The 23,790-nt window shown below is 33.9% G+C and overlaps 1 protein-coding gene across 25 annotated transcripts in view; it reads left to right on the top strand.

The window, feature by feature from the left end:
- The window catches only part of Wdpcp (WD repeat containing planar cell polarity effector), a 519,910-nt gene that overhangs the window by 485,297 nt on the left and 10,823 nt on the right, over positions 1-23,790 (top strand). For 21 of the 25 annotated variants that reach the window (XM_076833814.2, XM_076833807.2, XM_076833806.2 and 18 more), the window contains 2 exons: positions 13,374-13,402; positions 20,688-21,682. In XM_076833814.2, coding sequence (XP_076689929.2) covers positions 13,374-13,402; positions 20,688-20,831 — 173 coding nt within the window. In that variant the 3' untranslated portion in view covers positions 20,832-21,682. Of the gene's footprint in view, positions 1-10,634; positions 10,708-13,373; positions 13,403-20,687; positions 21,683-21,942; positions 22,802-23,790 lie in introns of those variants that run through there. The other 4 variants (XR_013088670.2, XM_076833808.2, XR_013088671.2 and 1 more) reach the window with 3 other exon arrangements.

Raw genomic sequence — 23,790 nt, 5'->3', positions numbered from 1 at the left:
TGGTAAATAGCTGCTAGAAATGTAGTAAAATTCTTTGATGCATTCTCCACGATGCCCATAAAGTGACCTTAACCTGTTTAGACCATTATAATCTGTCCATATCATCTCCATCCAGCCTTCTTTGGCACTACTCCACAATTCTTAACTGTTTCTACTTCCTCATCACCCAAAACATGTTAATATCAATATGATTAGATTTCCTCCATATCACCTCTAATAGCATTTGACATTATTGATTATTTATTTCTATAATATTCTCTTTGCCTTCTTTGTACTCTAACCCACTGAATCCTCTTGCCCTCTTTATATCTTGATAGCCTTAATAATAACCATTTTGGAAATAGTAGACAGATAAAAGGAATTCTTTAAGCCATCTAATATAGGTGAATAGATATCAAATCTTATCCTCTCTTTCTGCCCTATTATATGTGAGCTGCAACTTTTAAGCATCAAAGTGCAGTTTAAAAAAATGATGAATATGGGTGGTATTAGTCAAAGAAGGGGAACCAACAGGAAGGGATTGTGTGTGTGTACAGAGACAGAGAGACTGATCGATTATAAGGAATTGGCTCACACAATTAGGAAGGCTATCAAGTCCTAAGATCTGCAGTTGGCAAACTGGAAACCTAGGAGAGCCAACAGTGTGGTTAGTTAGCCAATAGTGCAGTGAAGGCCAGCAGGCTTGAGCCCCAGGAAGAGTAAAAAGAGAAAACTCATGTCCCAGCTCAAAGGCAGTCAGGCAGGAGTTCTCTCTCATCAGGGGTAATATTAGCTGGACATGAAAATATACAGAGGGAAGACAAGTTGGAATCTGTTGGCACCATAAAAATATTCAAAGGGTTATGGCTGATATTTCACTTCCTCCTTCCAAATCTTGCACACATTTTTTTTTTTTTGGCCATTTCTAACATGGAAATACATGGGAAAGAATGTTCTGGGAAACATGGTTCTAGCTTAGCCAAATTTATTTACACAGTATAAAACCATCTTGAAGGTGATATATTTTAACAAAATAAATAGGCAAGAATTCTATAGAGGTAAGATTTGATGACGAAGCTATGCAAACTAATTTAATACTGTACACAGAAAAGCATAAATAAAAACCCTAATATTGTTGACCACGTTTGCAAAGCTGAAAATTATATTGAAGATTGAAGTATGAAAGAGTAAGTGGAAATTAGCCCAAAAACAGAAACTGTTAATAATTCTTTCCTTGTATCTTTACAGAAATTGTACATGAAACAAAATCTGTGGAGGAGAACCAGTCTTGTTTCATTTTTTAAGTTTCTTTTTTTTATTTTTTAATTTGTTTTAGTTAGTTATACATGACAGTAGAATGCATTTATGCACTTTGATATACATAATGGGATATAATTCCTCATTTTTCTGAGTGGACATGTTGCAGAATCATGTTGGTCATGCAGTCACATTATACATACAGAAATAATATCTGTTTCATTCTACTATCTTTCCTATCCCTACATCCTCTCCCTCTACCTAATCTAAGGTATCTATTCTTCCCTAGTGCCCCCTGCCTCATTGTGAATTAGCATCCACATATTAGAATAAACATTCAGCCTTTGGTTTTGTGGAATTGGCTTGTTTTGCTTAGCATGATATTCTCCAACTTCAACCATTTACTGGCAAATTCCATAATTTTATTCTTCTTTAAAGTAATATTACATTGAGTATATATACCACATTTTCTTTATCCATTCATCTATTGAGGGACACCTAGGTTGGTTTCATAGTCTAGCTGTTATGAATTTAGCTGCTACAAACATTGATGTGGCTGCGTCACTATAGTATTATTTTAAGTCCTTTGGGTATAAACCAAGGAGTGGGATAGCTGGGTCAAATGGTGGTTCCATTCCCATTTTTCTGAGTTTCCAAAATGGATCAATACCTTTGCATTTATTTTGTTTTTCATATACTTTACAAAGTAATATCCAAAAAATTTATTAGATTAAACATATATAAAATTATCCTATGGAACGGCAGTAAAAAAATTCTTGTTTTTTCTCAATGCATTACTTCTTTTTAACCGCCTATAATAAATAGTTCACAGACCAGCAATAATGATTTTCAGATGAGTTTTTGGTCCTTATCCCACAAATAAATTAGGTAAGTAACTTCTTACCTAATTTAGGCAGAAAGCTCAAAGTAATACTTTTGAGAATAATAGAAACTGGGTGTGTTTAAACCAGACACCTAATGAGTATGAATTGTAAGGAACTTCAGAAACTAATGATCACAGTTATTACTCTTTAAAACATCATAAGCTAGACACAGTGGCATAGAACTAAAATCCCAAAGGATTCAGGAGGCTGGAGGATCACAAATGTGAGGCTAGCCTCAGCAACAGAGCAATATCCTCAGCAACTCAGTGAGATCCTTTCTCAATTTTTTAAGAAACTTTTTTTTAAAGGGGATAGATTGATTTCCAAGATTTTTTGTTTGTTTTTGAGGATATTTTGAGTGGGAAATTTCCTAATTTCTCTTTTCAGTTGGTTCACCATTGATGTATAGAAACATAGGTGTTAATTTTGTATCCTGCTACTTTGCTGAATTCATTTATAGTTCTAGAAGTATTATGAATTCATTTATAGTTCTAGAAGTATTATGGTGAAAGTTTTTTGGGTCTTCTAAATATAGAATCATGTCACCAGCAAATTGTTTGAGTTCTTCTTTTCCTATTCTTATCCCTTTAATTTCTTTCTTTACCTAATTGCTGTGGCTAGAATTTTAAGGACTGTGTTGAATAGAAGTGGTGAAAGAGAGCATCCTTGTCTTGTTCCAGTTTTCAGAGGGAGTGCTTTCAATTTTTCCTCCATTTAGAATGATGTTAGTCTTGGGTTTAACATGTATGCACAAGCGCACGCATGCAAACGTGGGTGTGTGTGTATGTATTATTGATTTCCATATGTTGAACCAATCTTGATCCCTGGGATTAACTCCACTTGATTGTGGTGCACTATCTTTTAGTATGTTTTATATGCGATTTGCCAGTAGTATTAAGAATTTTGAATGTGATTTGGCAGTATTTTATTAAGAATTTTGTATCAATGTTCATCAGGGATATTGTTCTGAAGTTTTCTTTCCTTGATGTGTCTTTTTCTGGTTTTGGTATCAGGATGATACTAGCTTCATAGAATGAGTGTGTAAGGGTTCTTCCTTTTCTATTTCATAGAATAATTTGAGGAGGATTGGTATTAGTTCTTCACTGAAAGTCTGGTAGAACTCAGCTGAGAATCCAATGGTCCTGGGCTTTTCTTTGTTGGTAGGATTTTAATGGCATCTTTAATTTCATTGTTTGAAATTGATTTGTTTAAATTATCTATGTCCTCTGGATTCAGTTTGGGTAGGTCAATCATCTCTAGAAATCTGTCAGTGTCTTTAAAATGGGGGCTGGGTTTGTAACTTAGAGCTCCTGCCTTGCACACATGAGGCACTGGATTCAATCCTCAATACCACATAAAAATGAATAAACAAAATAAAGGTATTCTGTCCATCTATAACTAAAAAATTTTTTTTAAATATTGTCAAAAGCAATGTACAGATTTAATGCAATTCCTATTAAAATTCCAATGACATTCTTCATAGAAATAGAAAAAGCAATCATGAAATTGATTTGAAAAAATAAAAGACCCAGAATAGCCAAAGCAATCCTCAGCAAGAAAAGTGAAACAGGAGGCATCACAATACCAGACCTTAAATTATACTACAGAGCCACAAAAAATGACATGATATTGACACCAAAACATACATGAAGACCCATGGTACAAAATAAAAGACACAAAGACAAACCCACATAAATATAGTTATCTCATACTGGACAAAGGTGTCATAAACATATATTGGAAAAAAAAGATAGCCTTTTCAACAAATGGTGCTAGGAAAACTGGACATCCATATGTAGCAAAATAAAATTAAACCCCTATATCTCACCCTGTACAAAACTCAATTCAAAGTGGATCAAGGTCCTAGACATTAGGTCAGAGACCCTGGGCCTATCAGAAGAAAAAGTAGGCCCAACTTTCCATCATATTTGCTTAGGAACTGACTTCCTCAATAAGACTCCTAAAAGACAAGAAGTAAAATCAAGACTCAATGAAAGGGTAGTATCAAACTAAAAAGCTTCTTCACAGCAAGGGAAACAAGAACATGAACAGGGAGCCTACAGAATGGAAGAAAATCTTTGCCACCTGTATCTCAGGGCACTGATCTCCGGGATATACAAAGAACTCAAAAAACTTAACATCAAAAACAAACCCAAATAACCCAATCAATAAATGGGCAAAGGAACTAAAAAAGGCACTTTACAGAAGAAGAAATACAAATGGTCAAAAAGTGTATGAAAAGTATATGAAAAAATGTTCAATATCTCCAAGCAATTAAAGAAATGTAAATTAAAATTACACTGAGGTTCATCTCACTCCAGTCAGAATAGCAATTATCAAGAATACAAGTAACAATTGGGCTGTGGTTCAGTGGTAGAGCACCTGCCTCGCACAGATGGGGCACTAGGTTTGATCCTCAGCACCACATAAAAATAATAAGATATTGTGTCCATCTATAACTAAAAAAAAATTTTAAAGACTACAAGTAACAATAAATGTTCGTGAGGATGTGGGGAAAATGTCCACTTATACATTGCTAGTGGGACTGCAAATTGGTGCAACCACTCTGGAAAGCAGTATGCAGATTTGTAATAGAATCACCATTTGACCCAGTTATCCCACTCCTCTGTATATACCCAAAAGACTTAAAATCAGCATTCCACAGTGACAAAGCCACATCAATGTTTATAGCAGTTCAATTCACAAAAGCTAAGCTATGGAACCAGCCTAGGTACCTTCAACAGATGAATGGATTTTAAAAATGTGGTATATACATAAAGGAATATTACTCAGCCTTAAGGAAGAATGAAATTATGGCATTTGATGGCAATCCCAAAAACCTTAAAGCCAAATGTTCTCTCTAATATGTGAATGATAACACATAATAAGGCAGGTGGAGAGGGAAAAATGGAAGTTCACTGGATTAGACAAAGGGGAATAAAGGGAATGGAGGGGAGATAAAATAGGAAAGACACTAGAATGAATCAGACATAACTTTCCTATGTTTATATATGAATACATAACCAGTATAATTCCACATCATGTACAACCTCAAGAATGGAAAGTTATGCTCCATATATGTATAATGTGTCAAAATATACTGTTGTGTATATCTAAAAAGAACAAATTTTTTTTAAACACTGAAAATAACAAAGTGGGGAGCTAGAGACGTAACTCAGTGGTAAAGTGCCCCTGGGTTCAATTCCTAGCATGTGCTTATGTACGTACATACATACATACATTAATTAAATAAAACATCATAGTGGGTCAACTTAGTACCGAACACTTGCTTGTTCAGGCACTAAAAAGAGCTTATCCAATAACTTAGCAGTCATCCTATAAAATTAATGAGAACAGTATACAATAAGCAAGTCTCATCATATCAATTTAATTTGATGTCACAGTCTTTATAATAAGTTACAGATATAATCTACATTGCCCCAATTTCAAAAAGAATTTTGATTGTGTCTTGCACTCTAAAACAAGCTAGAAAACTGTTTGATTTTGTTTTCTTTTAGGTCTCAGGACCTCATTAAAATAACTTTTTTCTCCATATTTTTATTATTGCTTTATAATTATACATAATGGTGGAATTCACTGTTAAATATCCATACATGTACATGCTGTGATAATATAATTTGACCAATATCATTCCCTAGTATGTTCCCTTTCCCTTCCTCCTTACTTTCCTTAGTCCCCTTCCTCTCCTTTCCATTTTTTTTTTTTCCTATCTCTTGCCTAATTACTGTGGTTAAAACTTCTAGCACTATATTGAATTCAAGAGTGGTGAAAGTATACATTCTTGTCTTGTTCCATATTTCAAAGGAAGTGTTTTGTTTTTCCCTATTCACTTTGAGGTTGACTTTGAGTTTATCTCCTATACCCTTTCTGATGTTGATAAATTCCTTCTATCCCTAGTTTCTGCAGTGTTTTTATCATAAATGGGTAATGAATTTTGTCAAAGACTTTCTCTGAATCTATTGAGACTTTGATTTTTGTCCTTAATTCTATTTATGGTGGTACATTATAGTTATTGATTTACACATGCTAAATCTTCCTGGTAACCCTGGAATAAAACCAACTTGGTCATGATATAAAATCTTCTTGATATGTTATTGATATGACTTGCTAAAATTTTATTAAAGTTTTTTTGCATCTAAGTTCATCAGGGATATTGATCTATAGTTTTCTTTCCTCAATGTGAGCTTATCTGATTTTGGTATGAGGGTGATACTGGCTTCATAGAATGAATTTGGAAGGGTTCCATCCCCTTCCATTTCACGGAATAAAAATAGGAGTATTGGCATTAGTTCTCTTTTAAAGGTCTGGTAAAATTTAGCTGAGAATCCAACTGATTCTAGGCTTTTCTTTGTTGAAAGACTTTTTATTACTGTTTCTATCTCATTGCTAATTATTGGCCTGTAGCTTTTCTATGTCCTCTTGATTCTATTTTGACATGTCATGCATGTATAGAAATGTATCCATTTCTTCCAGGTTTTCCAATTTATTGGAGTATAAATTTTCAAAGTACTCCCTAATTATCCTCTGGATTTCCCTGATGTCTGAGGTGATTTCTCCTTTTTAATCTCTTATTAATTTGGATCTTTTCTCTTTTTCTTTCAGTAGTTTACCTAAGAGTTTGTTGATCTTTGTTCATTTTTTCAGAGAACTCTTTCATTGATCCTTTGTGTTTTTTAAATCTCTATTTCATTGATTTCAGCTCTGATCTTAATTATTTTGTTCCTTCTACTGTTTTTCGAATTGGTTTATTTTTCAAGGGCCTTCAGATTCATAATTAGATTGCTTATTTGAAATCTGTCTGATTTTCTGATGTAGGCACTGATAGCTATAAACTTCTTTGAACTACCTTCATACTGTCCCAGAGCATCTGGCATGTTGTTTTTTGTTTCTTTGTGTGTATGTATGTGTGTGCCAGGGATTGAACTCAGGGGCACTTGATGACTGAGCCATATCCCCAGCCCTATTTTGTATTTTGTTTAGAGACAAGGTCTCACTGAGTTGCTTAGTACCTTACTGTTGCTGAGGCTAGCTTTGAACTCTCGATCCTCCTATCTCAACCTGCATCTGGTATCACTAATCTCATTTGAATCTAAGAATTTTTTAATTTCTCTCCTGATTTCTTCTGTCACCCATTCATCATTCAGAAACATATTGTTTAATTTCCATGTGTTTATGTAGTTTCTAAGGGGGTTTTGAGGGTGTTGATTTCTAATTACATTCCATTATGATAAATACGATAAGATGCAAGAAATTATATCAATTTTTTTATATTTGTTTGGGGGCCGAACATATGGTATGTTTTGGAGAAAGTTCCATGAGCAGCTGAATAGAAAGTGAATTTGGCTCTTGTCAGTGAAATATTCTACAAGTGTCATATTAAGTCCATTTGATTTATAATATTTTTAGGTATCAAAAGTTCTTACTGGCTGGGCATGATGGCACTTGCCTGTAATCCCAGTGGCTTAAGAGGCTGAAGCAGGAGGATTGAAATTTCAAAACCAGCCTTGGCAACTTAGCGAGGCCCTAAGAAACTCAATGAGATCCTGTCTCAATATAAAAAGGGCTGGGGATGTACCTCAGTGGTTAAGTGGCCCCGAGTTAAATCCTTGGTACCACCCCCACACACAAAAAAAGTTTCTACTGAGTTCATGTGTGGATGACCCATCAATTGATGAGAGAGGTATTTTGAAATCACCCAGTATTCCAGTGTTTATTGTACTGGGGTCTTTCTGTATCTTTAATTCAAGTAATATATTTTATCTAATTAGGTGCACCAATGATTAGGGCATAAATATTTACTATCATTACATCTTCTTGTTGAATTTTTCCCTTTACCAGAATGAAGTTACCTTATTTGTCTTTTCTGATTAATTTTGTCAGATATAAGAGTATCCTGCTTGTTTTCAGGTTCTATTTACTGGATATATTAATTGCCATCCTTTTCACTTTCACTTTGGAGGTTTTTATTTCTTTTTGTGTATTTAGTGGTTTGGTTTTTTTTGTTGTTGTTGTTTTAGTATTTAAGTGTTTTCTATAGTGCTGGCTTAGTTATGAATTCTTTTAGTTTCCCTTTATCTTGGCTTTTATTTTTTCTTGAATTCTGAACAATATCTTTGGTGGATATAGCAATCTTGGTTGACAGTTGTTTTTTTTTTTTTTTTTTTTTCCAGGGCTTGAAATACATCATTCCAAGTCTGTCTAGATTTTAGAGTTTGTGCTGAGAAATGAGATGTAATGCTGTTCAGCTTGCCTCTGACTTGACATTTTTCTCTTGAGGCTTTTTATTCTATCCTTGGGCTGGGGTTGTAGCTCAGCTGTAGTAGAGCTCTCACCTAGCAAATGCAGGGCCCCGAGTTTGATCCTCAGCACCACATAAAAATAAGTAAGTGAAATAAAGGTATTGTGTCCAATTGCAACTAAAAAATAAATATTTAAGAAGAAATTCTATACTTATTTTGTATGTTAGGCATTTTAATTACAATGTGACGGAGAGCTTCTTTTTTAATCTTGTCTATTTGGGGTTATGAATGCCTTCTGAATCTGGATGTCTATCTTATTCTGAAGGTTTAGAAAAATTTCTGTTACTATTTACCTAAAGAGGCTTATCCATGCTGTTAGCTTGCATCCAACAATCCAATGATTCTTAAATTTGGTCTTTTAATACTCTCCCAGAGTTCTTGTATATTCTGGTCATGGTTACTTATTTTCTTTTCATTAATATAATCTTGATGTTCAAGGCCAGCAACTATCTTCTAGTTCTGAGATAAGATTCTGTCTTCAGCATGGTGTATTCTTAGACTTACAACTGAACATTTTATTTTATTGTGACCTTAATAGCCAAGATTTTTGACTTGTCTTTCTCTCTCTTTCTTTCTCCCCCTCCCCCCTCTCTCGGAATTGAACCCAGAGATGCTTTACCACTGAGCTATATGCTCAGCCCTTTTTATTTTGAGAAAGGGTCTCCATAAATTGCATAGGGCCTTGCTAAATTGCTGAGGTTGGCTTTGAACTTGTGATCCTCCTGTCTCGGCCTCCCAAGTCACTGGGGTTGTAGACATGCACCACTATACCTGGCTATTTGTTTGTTTTTCCAGTTGTAGATGGACAAAATACCTTCATTTTATATATTTTTATGTGATGCTGAAGAATGAACCCGGTGCCTCACAACGTGAGACAAGCGCAAATTTGAAGTAATTAAAGACTCAGCCTCATTAAATAGTCTGTGTGAAAAAAATATTTTAAAAGAATATTAAAAAAGAAAGACTGGGATTGTGGCTCAGTGGTATAACACTTGCTTAGCATGTGTGAAGCACTGGGTTCGATTCTTAGCACCACATAAGTAAATTAAAGGTCCATCAACAACTAAAAATTTTTTTAATTAAAAAAAGGCAAGAATATTTTTAAAAATTAAAAATATTATTTTTTAAAAAAAGAAATTCTAATTAACCTAAAACATAATCTGATAAGATTTTTCACAACTGATGATGAAACATATGCAGAGGAAAAAGACTTTGTTGTTCAAATTTACTATGTTTCTCAAATCCTATGGTTCTTTACTGTATTTGTTCCTCATCATTATGTGCTTTGCAGAAAATATTTTACCCTGTTATATGTTACTAAACCAGCAATGTCAATAGTGAGCTTCATTCACTTTGGGTTTAACTGTTATCAGTTTTGAGAATTTTCGTCAAAAATAGAGGTTGAATATCTGGACTTTCTATCACACAGAAGTTCAAAAACCTGGAAAAATTTGTGATTTTGTTTTTTTAAGTTCAATACTAAGACTGAAATTTTTCTGAATGAAAAGACGCACCATTAACCACTTATCAGACTAAATGGCTTTGGAAATCAGTTTTTGCTGCAAACTTGATAATCTCAATTAACACTGAAATGGATTAAGAAGCATTGTCTAAATAATGTTAGGTTGTACTTACTGTCAAGAGTTAAAACAAGGGCTGGGGTTGTGGCTCAGCAGTGGAGCGCTTGCCTAGCACATTCAAGGCACTGGGTTCAATCCTCAGCACCACATAAAAAATAAATAGGTATTTTAAAAAGTTAAAACAACAAATGAAATCTATGTCCCTACAAATTTCAAGTAGATATATTTACTGGGTATGATGGCACAAGGTGGAATGATCATTAGAGCCCAACTTGAGCAATACCTTGAGACCCAGTCTCAAAAACAAACAAGAACTATCCCAGTTTTAGCACTTACAGTCTCAAATCCTGGTGATCCTGCTTAATCCTAGAAAACTGGAACTACCAGTTTCCTTAATCCTGGTGATGTTTTTTGGAGCTGGCTATAAAAGCAGAACAACTTTTTATATTTCAAAATCCATCAACAGTAGAATTGAGAAGCTCCCACCTAACCTTTCATTGGAAGTGAATAGCCTACAACATAGTCACATGATTCTGCTTTGTGTGTAGGGAATAAATACAGGAGCCTTCCACCACTCAGCTACATTTCCAGACCTTTTTATTTTTTTGAGCCAGGATCTTGCTAAGTTGCTGAGGCTAGCCTTGAACTTGTGATCCTCCTGCCTCAACTTCCCAAGTCACTGGAATTACAGGCATGCAGCACTTTGCCTGGCTTGTAATGACATGCTAAAAGGTAAATATTAAGAGAAGAACCTAATAGAATTCTATAAAATAGATGCTGTTCATGGATTGTTATCAATAATAACTGGTAGTACTTATTTTTTGAAAATGCATTTTCAAAAATAAAATACCAGAGATCAACATTTACATGAACTTTTGCAATTGAGTTTGTTAACATTAACTCTGAATCCCCATTAAATGCAATGATATACCCCCTATTCTCATTAGATATATTTTTAAAAATTTAATTATTACTACTATAGTTTAAATTTCATTAATAAAAATTTATCTTGTTATTTAAGTATTTACACAGTGTCTTCAATTTTGTTTCTTAGCTCACAAAGCCTAAATATTTACTCCCTGGTTCTTCATATAGTGTGAATCCCCTCATCTATACTAAGACAATATAGTTCAGAGATGGAAACTGTCATAGTTGACAAGAAACTAAATAAAGCATTAATACTGGCTTTTTTAAAAAATATATACCAATTGTTTATTTTTCTAACAGTCTGGTGCAATGAAGTGCTTACTTCAATCTCTTTAGATGTCAATCGAGAAACTACGTTATAAATCTTAAGACTCCTGCTATAAAAGGTTTTTTCCTTTCTATGAAAACTTTGGCATGGATTCAGGAAAGCGTGACAATGTCTAACATAGTGAAACATAGTGTCTTTTTTTTTTTTTAAGTTTTTTTAAATTAAGTTGTTTAGTTCAAAAATGTCAAGTTTATGGGGTGATGATTATTATTTAAAAAAAAAACACCAACTACTGAGTTCTTTTTATGGTCTATGGGAAACTTTTTAAAAACATGCTTAACTGTTGTGAATTGAGCTGCTATAAACATTGGTGGAAGCTAACACAACAGGGAGACAGAAGAATAAAAGTTCAGTGGATTAGACAAAGGGGAATGGAGGGAAGGGAGTAGACACAGGAATAAGACAATAGAATTAATCTGACACAATGCTCCTATGTATACACATGAATACACCATAATGAATCTTCACATCTCATACAACCACAAGACTGGGATCCTAATTAGAATAAAATATACTCCATGTTTGTATAAGTATATCAAAATATACTATACTGTCATATATATATCTAAAAATAACAAATAAATTTTTAAAAATACATGTTTAAATTAAAGCTGGGTAGTTTTGTGTAGCCATTAAAAGAACTCATTGACCACTGAGAGACAAATGTTGAACCAGTGTCTGAAAGAGTTCGCTAATTTTATACTCGTAGAGATCATCAACAAGAGAATAACCATCTTATTGCAGGATTTAAATGTTTGTCTAAAATCAAGAGCCACCCTATTTTTTAAAAATCAGCTGTCCTATGAAAACATTACAATACAGATCTTTGAACTATATAAACAAAACATCCCAAACTACACAAAAATACCCCCATGAACAAGTAAGAGGGTTGATGACAGACAAGTAAGAAGTGTTTTGAGAGAAATGCAGTCATCATCAGGGCATTACTTGGTGCTGGCTCTATGAGGAGGAATAAGATGCTATCAATATGTTTTAGTAAATGTCTAATCTATCTAGGAAGGTAAACTAAATGAATAAAGAGAATAATATAAGTTAGTACCAGGCACAATCGCACATACCTGTAATCCCAGCAAACCGTGAGGCTAAAGCAAGAGGATAACAAGTTTGAGGCCAGCTGGGCTACTTAAGGAGGAGACCCTGTTTCAAAATAAAGCTGGAGTTGTGGCTCAGTGGTAGAGCACTCACCTAGCATGTGTGAAGCCCTGCGTTCAATCCTCAGCATCACATAGATAAGTAAATAAATGTATTATGTCCATCTACAACTAAAAAATATTTTTTTAAAAAATGAGAAGGACTGGGGAAGTAACTCAGTGGTAAAGCACATCAGATCAATCCCTAGTACCAAAAAAAAAAAAAAAAAAAAGATTGTGTATATTTGTGTGTGTAGAGAGGGAGAGATAAACAAAGGTATGTTATCACCTAGTGCCCAATGAATGACATCTGTATACACCAAGTGCTTTAAGAGAAACATAACTGAGATTTATAAATACCATCAATTATACCCAATTCATTGTTTCAAGGATGAGAATATGTAATATAATTCCTACCTAATATCTGTCAATAATGATAAATTACATTGTGACAATAATGATAGTACTTTTCTCTCTGCATGTAAATTTAAGCGATATACTAAGTCAGCAGATATAGTGCTGGTATTAGAACAGATACCTCAATAATCAATTATGGCTTCCTTTCCCATGGAGTTCAAAAGATAAATTAAAATAGGAGGGAGTGTCTTCTCAACACAGTTCTCCACTGTGTCCCCAGGTAACCACCACTACTCAACTAGAACTGACAGATTAAACTCCTGGCCACGCTAGAAAGACATCATTTTAACAACAGAAAGGACAAGATATAGTCTCCTTATTTTACTTCAGTGCATATTATCCATAACTTATATAGAAGAATAATTTAGCACTTTCATACTATTTTAAGGTTTGGTTTTCAGCATTTTAATTTATTTAAGTTGTATTTGCAGTGTTTTTCATTTCATGAAGAAATTGAAAAGTTTTGTTAATTTTTAGAAAGTCCTTTATTTGATTTTTAAGGTCATTACTGTTGTGATCTTTTATTTTAGGAGAACTGAAAGAAGATTACAGAGGACAGGTAATTTCTCTTACTATTTATAATCAGATATTTAAATTCTAAGAGAAAAACATGATATGTGATTATTTTAAACTTAGGAAATGCTGCCTTTGTCTACATTAACTGGATTACATTTCTGTACTGTTTCTTAAGAGTTAGCTTTGCATTATTTCAAAGTTACAATTATTAAAATTTTTATTTTTAAGTAAAATTATGCATAATGAAATATATATAAATGAAGCTTGAATTTGACTCAAATAATTCAGTAGCAAGAAATTAGGAAAGATATAGAAGAAGAGTCACCAGAGGATGAAAATTGATGAAGCTGGATGGTAATAGAGCAATTCATGTATATTATTCTCTTATTGGTATATGACTGAAATTATTCAAAGTACAAAATTTTTAAAATCCTTATAAAAATTATATATGTAATAAAATGATTACATAAGTAACATTGGTATTTCTACATATTCTAACAACTGGTCCTGAACCCGTTTCCACATTCTATTAATTCTGAAAAGAGGTATCAAAGTCCTGTTCTATACCATTTTCAAAAAAGGCTTGGTATGAGAAATCCTTATAATTCTATAAGTACCCCAAAGTGGATTATTATAGTATCTGATTCATTCTGAGACTTAGATTTGAATGATTATTCCACAATTATTAACATTATAACTTTGGACTATTCATTCCATCACTCTAAGCCTCAACTTCTTTATCTGTAAAATAGAAATAATTCTATATACCCCAAAGGATTTGTGTGAAGCTCTATTATGAACATGAACGTGGTAGGATTTTATTAATTATATGTAACTATACTAATGATAGTAATTATCAACAACATCATTACTTCAGTCTACCCTATGGACATACCTATATTGAAAAAACATAAATCTTTATTTATTTAGAAGAAAATACCCCATATTATAGTTAAATACACATATATAACAATTTGCATTTAACTTATTAAAGCTTAAAGATACTTTATTATAAATTTTATGCATTTTAAATCATTCACTATTTTAGAACAATTGTTAAAGGAAAAACAGTATCTATCAAAATTTTATAATCACATCCACTTGGATACACAAATGTGCATGAGATACAAAAAAGAAAACTAACTTCTCAAGAATTTTTCTAGAAGGGCTGATATACAGAACAAGAGAAACATCCGTTTATGTATTACTGTACAGAATGGTTGTTGTAACCTAACTGGTCACAGGATTTAGTTCAGAGAGTAATATAGCTTAAACATGTTACTGCTAATTCACACACACTTTATGTTCATCCTCTGGTTTCTTGTGTAGAAATTGTTATCAAGTACAAATAAGATACAGATTATAACAACCTACCATTGTCATTTTGTAAAGGTCTTCTTATTCAAAATTTTCATACAGTACATTTCAGGGATTGTCCTTATGTATTTTTGCAAAATTTTCTTTTCATATTATAAGTGTATTAGTCCATTTTCTGTTGCTGTAATGAAATGTGTGAGACTATGTATTTTATGAAGAAAAGAGGTTTATTTAGGTTTCAGTTTGGAATGCTGAAAGTCCAAGATCTGGTTATCCCATCAGTTCAATCTCTGCAAGGACCTCATAGCAGATGGCATTAGAATGGAAGGAGTATGCATACATAAGAGATTACATGGCAAGACTAGAAGCCACAGAGAGATTCAGGGACCAAGTTTGCCCTTTTATAACTTACTCTGGCAAGAATTCATTCCATAATATCAGAATTAATTCCTTCTGGCAGTACCCCCAGGAACCTAGTCATCATGCACTAAGCCCCTACCTCCTTTTTTTTTTTTTTTTTTTTAATTTTTGGGTACTGGTGATTGAATCCAGAGGTGCTCAAGCCACATCCCTAGTTCTTTTTATTCTTTGAGACAGGGTTTTGCTAACTTGCTGAGGCTGTCCTCAAAGTTGTGATCCTTCTGCCTGAGCCTCCCAAAATGTTGGGATTACAGGCACGCCCCACTGCATCTGACCTAATAAATTCCAACTCTTGAAAGTCCTGCTACCTCTTAAGGCTGCCATATTGGAACTAAGCCTCCAACAAGTGAGCCTTTGGGGGCAAACCACATACAAACTATGGTAATAACTATTTTTCAACCTATTTATCACCTCTTTGTCAACTTGAACCAATTGAATATATTTGATAGCAACAACAAAAAGCAACAGTTTATTATTTGACATAAAGGTATGTATTATGTACTTATTAAATAACTGGTACTTGTCTCAATATCTTAAATGTTTTAATTCAGCAAACCCTTAGAAGGATACTGCTATTAGCCCCATACAAACAATGAAATTTAGACATGAAAATTAAATAATTTAACCATAGTCACACAGCTTGAAAGGAAGAAGCTGGAATTCAGATTTAAATAACCTGGCTCTAGACCAAGGTTTCTCATCCTTAGCACTTGTGACATTTGGGGCCAAATAATCCTTTTGTTGTTGGGGTCATCCTCTGTATTGTAGAATATTTAGCAGCAATCCCTACTGGATGCTAGGAGTTTTCCCAACCAAATTATGATGACCAAATAACTCTAGCCATTGCCAAATGTTTCCTTGGGCACGGGATGGCACAATCACCCTGGTTAAGTCTTGTCTAGAACAACCCCTACTCATGTTATGTAGAAACCCCTTATATAAATTACCTCTTGAAGTCACACAATGGAAAAATGGAAAGCTAGACTATAACATAAAACTCACTTATTTTGCTTGTACTACTCATTTTCATACTGTTTAAAAGGAATCAGACTTGGAAATGGCAGAAACTCATTCTTTTAATGGGAAATTATGACAGACATAGCAATCTACTATTTCTATCGCTCTTGATATTCTTACTCTTAGCAGGAGAGTTAGGCCCAGCCCAAGGGGAATGGTGCAGATAAGATAGGAGGTATATGAACGCACATACCCCCAAACCCCAATATTCACATACTGACAACTATATTAATAAAGATCTCTTGAAGCTGAAGTGTATAACTTCTAAAGTGATTGATAAAGTAGTGATTTTTCACTAACATTCTTCTACCATAAATTATAGGACAGTAGCTTCAAGCATTGGTTGAAAAATAGTAAATGATACATTATTTTTATGCTTATTCTTTGCTCCAAAGGATTATTTTTTAATATGTTAAAATATGTCAACATACACTGGGGGATATAGCTTGTTTGGTAGAGTGCTTGCCTTGCATGCACAAGGCTCTAAGTTCTAATCCCTAGCACCACCAAAAAAAAAAAAAAAAAAGTCAACATACTCCCTTAAATGGGTGACTTGGATGAACCGCTAGGTAAAAAAATTTTTAACACAGCCATAATATAATGATCATTCTTCATAAATACTGAATTTATCCTAGTATTTATGTCCTATCTCCTCCCCAAAAATGTTGGGGCAGTTCATAATTGTGTTATATATAATAGCAAAAATAAATTATTCATAAAGCAAAAATAAATTACAAGATGCAGAATAAGAGAGAGCTCTAGTAAGATTATTAGATACAAAATTAAAACTGAATTTAGGGGCTGGGGTTGTGGCTCAGCGGTAGAGCGCTCACCTTGCATGTGCGGGGCCCTGGGTTCAATTCTCAACACCACATAAAAACAAATAAAATAAAGGTGTTGGGTCCAACTACAACTAAAAAATAAATTCAAAAAACTGAGTTTAACTCTGAATTTGAGGAGGGAAAGCAAAAAAGGGAAATAGGTTTACTTTGGAAGGCATCATGATATAACAGAATGGAGGATTTATATACAAACTCTCTGTTTCAGTTTTGTTTGCTATTTCCTCACTGCTATGCACCTCCATGCCTGTTTGTAATCTGAGTATAATTTTTAAAAATAATACCACCTGCTTGTTATGTCAAATTAGGTAATGGCAAGGCATTTTATAAACTCCAAAACATGATTTGCTATAATTGTTCTTTTTGACTTTAATATTTTAAAGTTATTCAAATAATAAATTTGAGGAAATGTTTTTCTAGGACACTTATACTCAAGACTGCTTATGTCAGAAAACTGAAAAACTAAACAGGTTTTTGTATAGTTTCCAAAAAGACAATTCCTATTCACAAAGATGTTTCTTATGATACCTCATCTATATAAGCTTAAGGTATTATATTAAATCATAATCCACTGAAGGTATTTCTGTGAAAAGATGAAATGACATGTTCTAAATACATTTTTGATAGTTTACTTACACAGAAGGAGTTAGGAAGTTAGTTAGCTTATCTGTTAACCTGTCTCTTGTAAGTACCTGAAATCTCAAACCAACCTAACAAATGCCAGACGGTAGTCAGTGTTAGACTGCATTTCCTAGAAACAACCATTAACTCTGCTTCATGCATATTTGATATTATAATGAGATTTCTTTTTAGTTAACATCGTAGAGTTTTGGTACTTAATGTTAATAGTGAAACTTGAATTCCTGGTCAATTTACTCAGGAAAGCATCTATTGCCATATAATGGGCTACTGGTGCGAATATAAGCCAGGGTGTGAGAGGAGCTAATTGTAAGGTCAGGCAGCGGTGACCAAAAGGAGGCAGATTAAAAAGGCTGCTGAACAAGGCTTGTTGAGATTTCACTCCCAGGTGAGACCCTCCAGACCAACAGGACGGATCTGGGAGAAGAGCAGTGGCTCCACCAGACTGGAATTTTTATTGGGCTTAGGACAGGAATGGAGGGCTTGGGACAGGAAAAGGGGGTTTTCAGAGTCCCTTGTCCTACTGGGGTTAGTTGGCTAAGATCCAGGATTGTCCAGAAGACCCCACTGATTGACAGGCGGTTCCCTTGGTGCCTGATTGGTGGCTCTTTCCCACTCGGGTTGCTTAGTGCTTTGTTCCTCAGCCACCTCCACCAACCTAACACTAATCATAATGCAGCCTACAAAACATGTTATTTGTTAGGATGTTGAAAAGAAAAAAACTGCAATGGAAAAAGCATTCCAGAGAAATAAGAACTAAATTCTAATTCCAGCGTTGTCACTAAATAAGTGAATGGACAAAGCACTTCACCTACATGAGCATCCGTTTGCTCATCTATAAGATGAAAGGATTTCAGATTAGGAGTTTTCAAGTTTCTTCTATCTCTAAAATTCACCATCTGGAATTTAATTATTGTTATATCAGAAACTTTAGGAGAAACCATTAGTAGGAAACCTAATACAAAACAAAGGCATGATCACTTATATCAAAGAAAAAAAAATCTGTATTAAGTGAGCAACAGGTCAAAATCCAGATTTAGCAAAGCAAACCTTTACATGTCTTGAGTTTGCTTATAAAAGTCTACATACATTTAAAAGAAAGTGACCTGGTATCACCCAACATTAGGTAACAGCAGTAAGGTGTGGCTCAGAAAATGCACTTAACTATATGTAGAAGTCAAATGAGGAACTGGGGAAAACCCTTTTGTTGTGTAAATTACTACAGGAATTAACATGTACCTTCCTTCAGTCAAGGGTGAGCATAATTTCAACACATAATAAAATAAAGATCAACCCCGTTTGGAACTACAACTTCCTGTTACCAAATAAAATCATCTTTTCCCAAACTATGAAAGAAACAAAGCGAAACTATCAATTCTACACCGTTTATCAAGGGATAAAATTTCATAACTGTATTTCTACAGTTCTGTAAGAAGGAAATAATCCTAAATCCAGAAAATAACTAATGTCTAAGAATATCCATCATAAGGTTTTTTATTTAAAAAAGCAATTGCACATTAATAATTTCATTTTTGGTGAAATTTATATAAGTTGTAATATTTGATGGAATAAAATTAGAAAAAGACTGTGGGAGCACTGAAAAGTATTCAAAGAGAAGCCAAAAGTAAGAAAATAAAAGATGTGAAATTATATATATAAAATTTTACCTGGGCTTAAAATAAGTAAATAAATTTTGGAAAAAAGATAACTGGAAGGAAATAATGTTCATCATATTTTATGTGATTGGTGAGACTGGGTAAATTTTTGTATTTTTTTTTTGTTTTACAAATTTTATTTAAATGAGTATGCCTTAATTATTATGAAACAACTGAATGTAAAACTTTATTTACCTTAGAGGGATATTTTGAAGATTAATGAAATAGAGTACAAGTCAAGGTTATTTAGCATTGTGTAACTTATCATGGAAACCTTGGAAATGCCCTGAAGTCTTTGCAATGGATTTTAAAGGAAATTCTTCAAAGGAAACCTTTATGGCTTTTTAAAAAAACTCCTGAGATCACTAGAAAGAAAGAAGGGAAGAAAGTGGGAGAGGGAGGGAAGGAAAAAGCAAGGGAAAACAGAAGGAAAGAAGGTAGCAGGGAAGAAAGGAGGAAAAAATAGCTAAACCACATGACGCTTCACGTGAAACCTGGCCTTTCAGCTGCAAGTATTTATTTCCCTATACTTGCAGTATAGGAAAATAAAATAACTTACCTAGGATCTCTGCCAGTTGATAAAAAAGATCAAAACCTAACTACAGGCTCCTCAATGACCATTCTAATGGTGTAGAAATTAAGACTTTGGTAGGGCAGTTTGTAGGCCAAGAGTTGGAGCTTGTCTTTAAAATGACAGTGCTTTTAATGTTTTGTTTTGTTTTTAAATTGAAAGCTACCTAAAACCGCTGAACTTGCCAGCACACACACACAAGCCTGGGGCAGTATTAAATTACTCATTCTTCTTGTTACCTGTTTTTCCAGGGTTTTTTTTTTTTTTTTTTTTTTTTTTTTGGTGTGTGTGTACTTTAGCAACTAGAGAGCTTGAACATGCATCCTCCACACACACATACCCCCCTCCCTTACCTTCCACTCCATACTCATTTTCCTTGAGCTGTGACTATGTAAAATAGTATGAATGCAGACTTTATGAAAGGCTTCTTAGTAAAAAGAACTTAAATACTTAAGGATTTTTTTTTTTTTTTTTTTAACGGTGCTTGGGATGTAACCTATATATGTTAGGCATTCACTCTAATACTGGGCTACACCCAAGCCTTATAGTATTTTAAATATCCCAACACAATAACAAAAAAAAATATTTTTAGATAAGTTATTTTTACCGATACTTTTGGGAAAAAATCTCATATTAGCACATGTAATAAATTAGACAAGCATTCAGTATAGGTAGGAAAATTGAGTCAGGTCAAATCAAGGAGGCCAATTTGAGTGAGTCTGGGAAGTTGGAGAGGAGTTAATGCTAATACCTTCACAGCCCTTCCTTTACCCTTATCAAAATAACCTGCTCCAATCTATTGCTAAGGCAACCTGTCCCACGATTGTCCCTCCCTGTAAGAGTTATTAATTATGCCCCTTTCCTGCCCAGATCACGCCACCTTGGCCCCTCCAGGAAGCCCCTCCACCCATCTGCTTCACACCTTTTGGCCCTCCAACCAAGCATCTCCTGGGCCTAGTCACCTATGCAGGAAGGAGAGAGATAAAGGAGGAGGAGAACAAAGAAAATCTATGACACATAGAAAAGAAAGAACATCCTCACTTCTTGGGATACCAGAATACCAGCTATAGCCCCTTTCTCCCTCACAGGAAAAATCTATGTTATCCTTTTTTAAATAAACCCTGATTTATATGCTTATGTGTTCAATATGTGAAGAAGCAGAAGTCATCACTGGTAACCGGCTGTATCATTAGTATGAGTGCCAGCTGTTATCCCTACTCTCTTCACCTTTCACCTTATTTCAACTGCAAGTAGGCTACCTTCAAATTTTCAAAAACTGCTCCTAATGTATGATTTTTCAAATGGAAACACTCTGGTTTATTTATTTATTTATTGGTAGCTGTAGATGAACAGAATGCCTTTATTTTGTTTATTTTTATGTGGTGCTGAGGATCTAACCCAGTGCCCCACACATGGTAGGCATGCGCTCTGCCACTGAGCTACAGCCCCAGTACCTGGAATTACTCTTCTTTAGTCTTGCCTTCAAACATACTCTAGTTTCAGAATCCCATCATAAAATCTTGCGTTTCTGTACCCAATGATGTTGATATCAGTATAGGAGAGGTATGAATCATGGAAAGAATAACAAATGGGAAATGAATGAAGTTCTTGTTAATATTTCTTTTTACTTTTATAACATGTTGTAAAAAGCTTATGAAATCATATAATCTTTTCTATTTGATTCCTTACCTCAGGAGTCACTGGTCAAATATTCAGTTAAAAAAAATCAGATTTAAGAAATGCATTGTATTCTATTTAGAACCTTTTAGAACACACAGTATTTTAAAATCAAATAGGCAGAATCACAATAAACTGCAGTTTACAATTTTTTGTTGTAGGAGTCCTCAAATGCTTCCAAATTTCAGTTATCATCTTGTCCTTCCTTCTTTGCCTTTTTATACTTCATATATTTCTTGATGAATTTCATGAAAACTATAATGAGTTTTAATAATTGATTAAGATAAATATAAAGATCTTGTATCTACATATGTAAAATACATTTTAAAGAATTTTATTTCACTGTTTTTAAGTACTTAAAAATAGTAAAGATTTAAATGTTAAGTCAACATTTTTGCTCTGCTTAAACATGATTTTATTTTAATTATGTTTATCTATTTACTTGCAGGACATTGGAGATGGTGATTCTCTCAGAATGGTTCACTTTGGTTTGGTATAAAAAAATGAACTTTTTTTTTTTTTAACTTCAAAAAGAAATCAGCCTTTTTCATGACCTGATTCAATTAAAATCTCCCTGTATGGATTTTTTAAAAGGAAAGATGGTCTATGTAACATAGCGTAATAGTAGCAAAGCAATTCTAAATATAAGTCCTTAACATACTTTATTTTTAGTAATATACAAATTTTGAAAATGTTTTAAGCTGTACATTATTAGGTACTTCAAAAACAATATTTAAACCTTGTTCTCTAGTATTTTAAAAATTTTGTCAGCGGGTCTTACTTATATCACTAATTTACATTATATGTAAAATATTTATTAAGCAAAAATGTCAGCTCAAACCCATTAGTAGTAGACATTTCCCCTGTATCTTTTGAATCTTGCTGCTATGAGGCACTGACTGCCCCATGAAACTCAGAGATATTATCTTCCTCTGGAACAAAGAGTAGGCATGTTTACTATCTATTATAAAAGATTTGAGGCTCCTTAAGTTCCGGTGTGCTAGTGGCATTTAGCCCTTTTCACATTGCTGTATGGTAATAGAACTCAGGAAATCAATGCAAAAATAAATACATTTAAAATGCTGAGCTGGGGCTGTAGCTCAGTGATAGACCCTGGGTTTGATCCTTAGCACCACATAAAATTAAGGTATCGTGTTCAACTACAACTAAAAAATAAATACTAAAAAAAAAAATATTGATACTCTGGGTACTATTGTTATGATTAATAAACTGTCCTTTGTTTCTAATGCCAGGAGTCTTATGCCTTTTACCAGCAGACATGAAACAGTTCCATAATTTATTAACTTGTAAGTAGGGTAAAATTTTGGACCCTTCACAGTTCTTGATACCTGTTCATTAGCATATAAAAGTTTTCAAATTGTAGATAGCTGTAATAATCAACATCTTGAAATATTGTGCATGAATTATAAATCTTCTTAAAAGCTACACTGAAGTTTTTATACTTAAGATTTTTCTTCCTACTTTCTATGCATCTATAACTGGGGAGTATGACAAAGGGAGTAAAAGATTTTTCAATTCACAACTCTCCTTAAAAAATTTTAGGTAATTTTTTGTCTGGGTTTTTCTTTGTTTTGTTTTTGGGGTTTTTGTTTTGTTTTGTTGGTAATTTGTAACGTGTGTGCCACATTTTAAATAGAGATAAAATGTCCAGGAATGGTGATATGCATGCACCATGCTGTTGGGGACTGAGGAAGCACATTCACTTGAGCTCAGGAGTTCATGACCAGCCTTGTCAACTTAGTGAGATCCCATATCAAAACAACATAAACAAAAAAGATGTATGTTGGGAAAACATATAACAGCGCAGCACCCCAGAAAAAAACCCCAACATGGCGTCTAACAACCCTCTTTCCCCTCTTTGTTTCTTTCACTGGCGCGAAACGTTCCCGCAGCGCCAATGTTCAAACCCTGCTGGTGGGAAGCCTTAGCCCCAATTAGAATTAACTTCTTGGGCTCAGGAACTGACATATGGAAGAGCTTGCCAATAAGCGGGCGACCTGTTATCTACCTCAGCCCTGCGACCTCTCCTTAGACCTATATAAACACACAGCCTTTTATAATAAAGCGGAAACCTCTTTGGTAATCTGTGTTGTGTGGTGCAGCGTTTTCCAGTCTTACAATTCAGTTATCAGCAAATTTTAATTTTCCACCCTCCTTTATCACACAAATAAGTCAATTTTTAAATTAAATATTATATTGAAAAAAATACAATTTTGCCAAAGAATACATTTTCTCCAGACTTTCTACTCAAGTCATTAACCTAAAACAAACTACA

This window comes from Callospermophilus lateralis, chromosome 14 (assembly GCF_048772815.1).
Source record: "Callospermophilus lateralis isolate mCalLat2 chromosome 14, mCalLat2.hap1, whole genome shotgun sequence".
NCBI classification, from domain to species: Eukaryota; Metazoa; Chordata; class Mammalia; order Rodentia; family Sciuridae; genus Callospermophilus; species Callospermophilus lateralis.
This window is presented reverse-complemented; position numbering and strand designations above follow the sequence as displayed.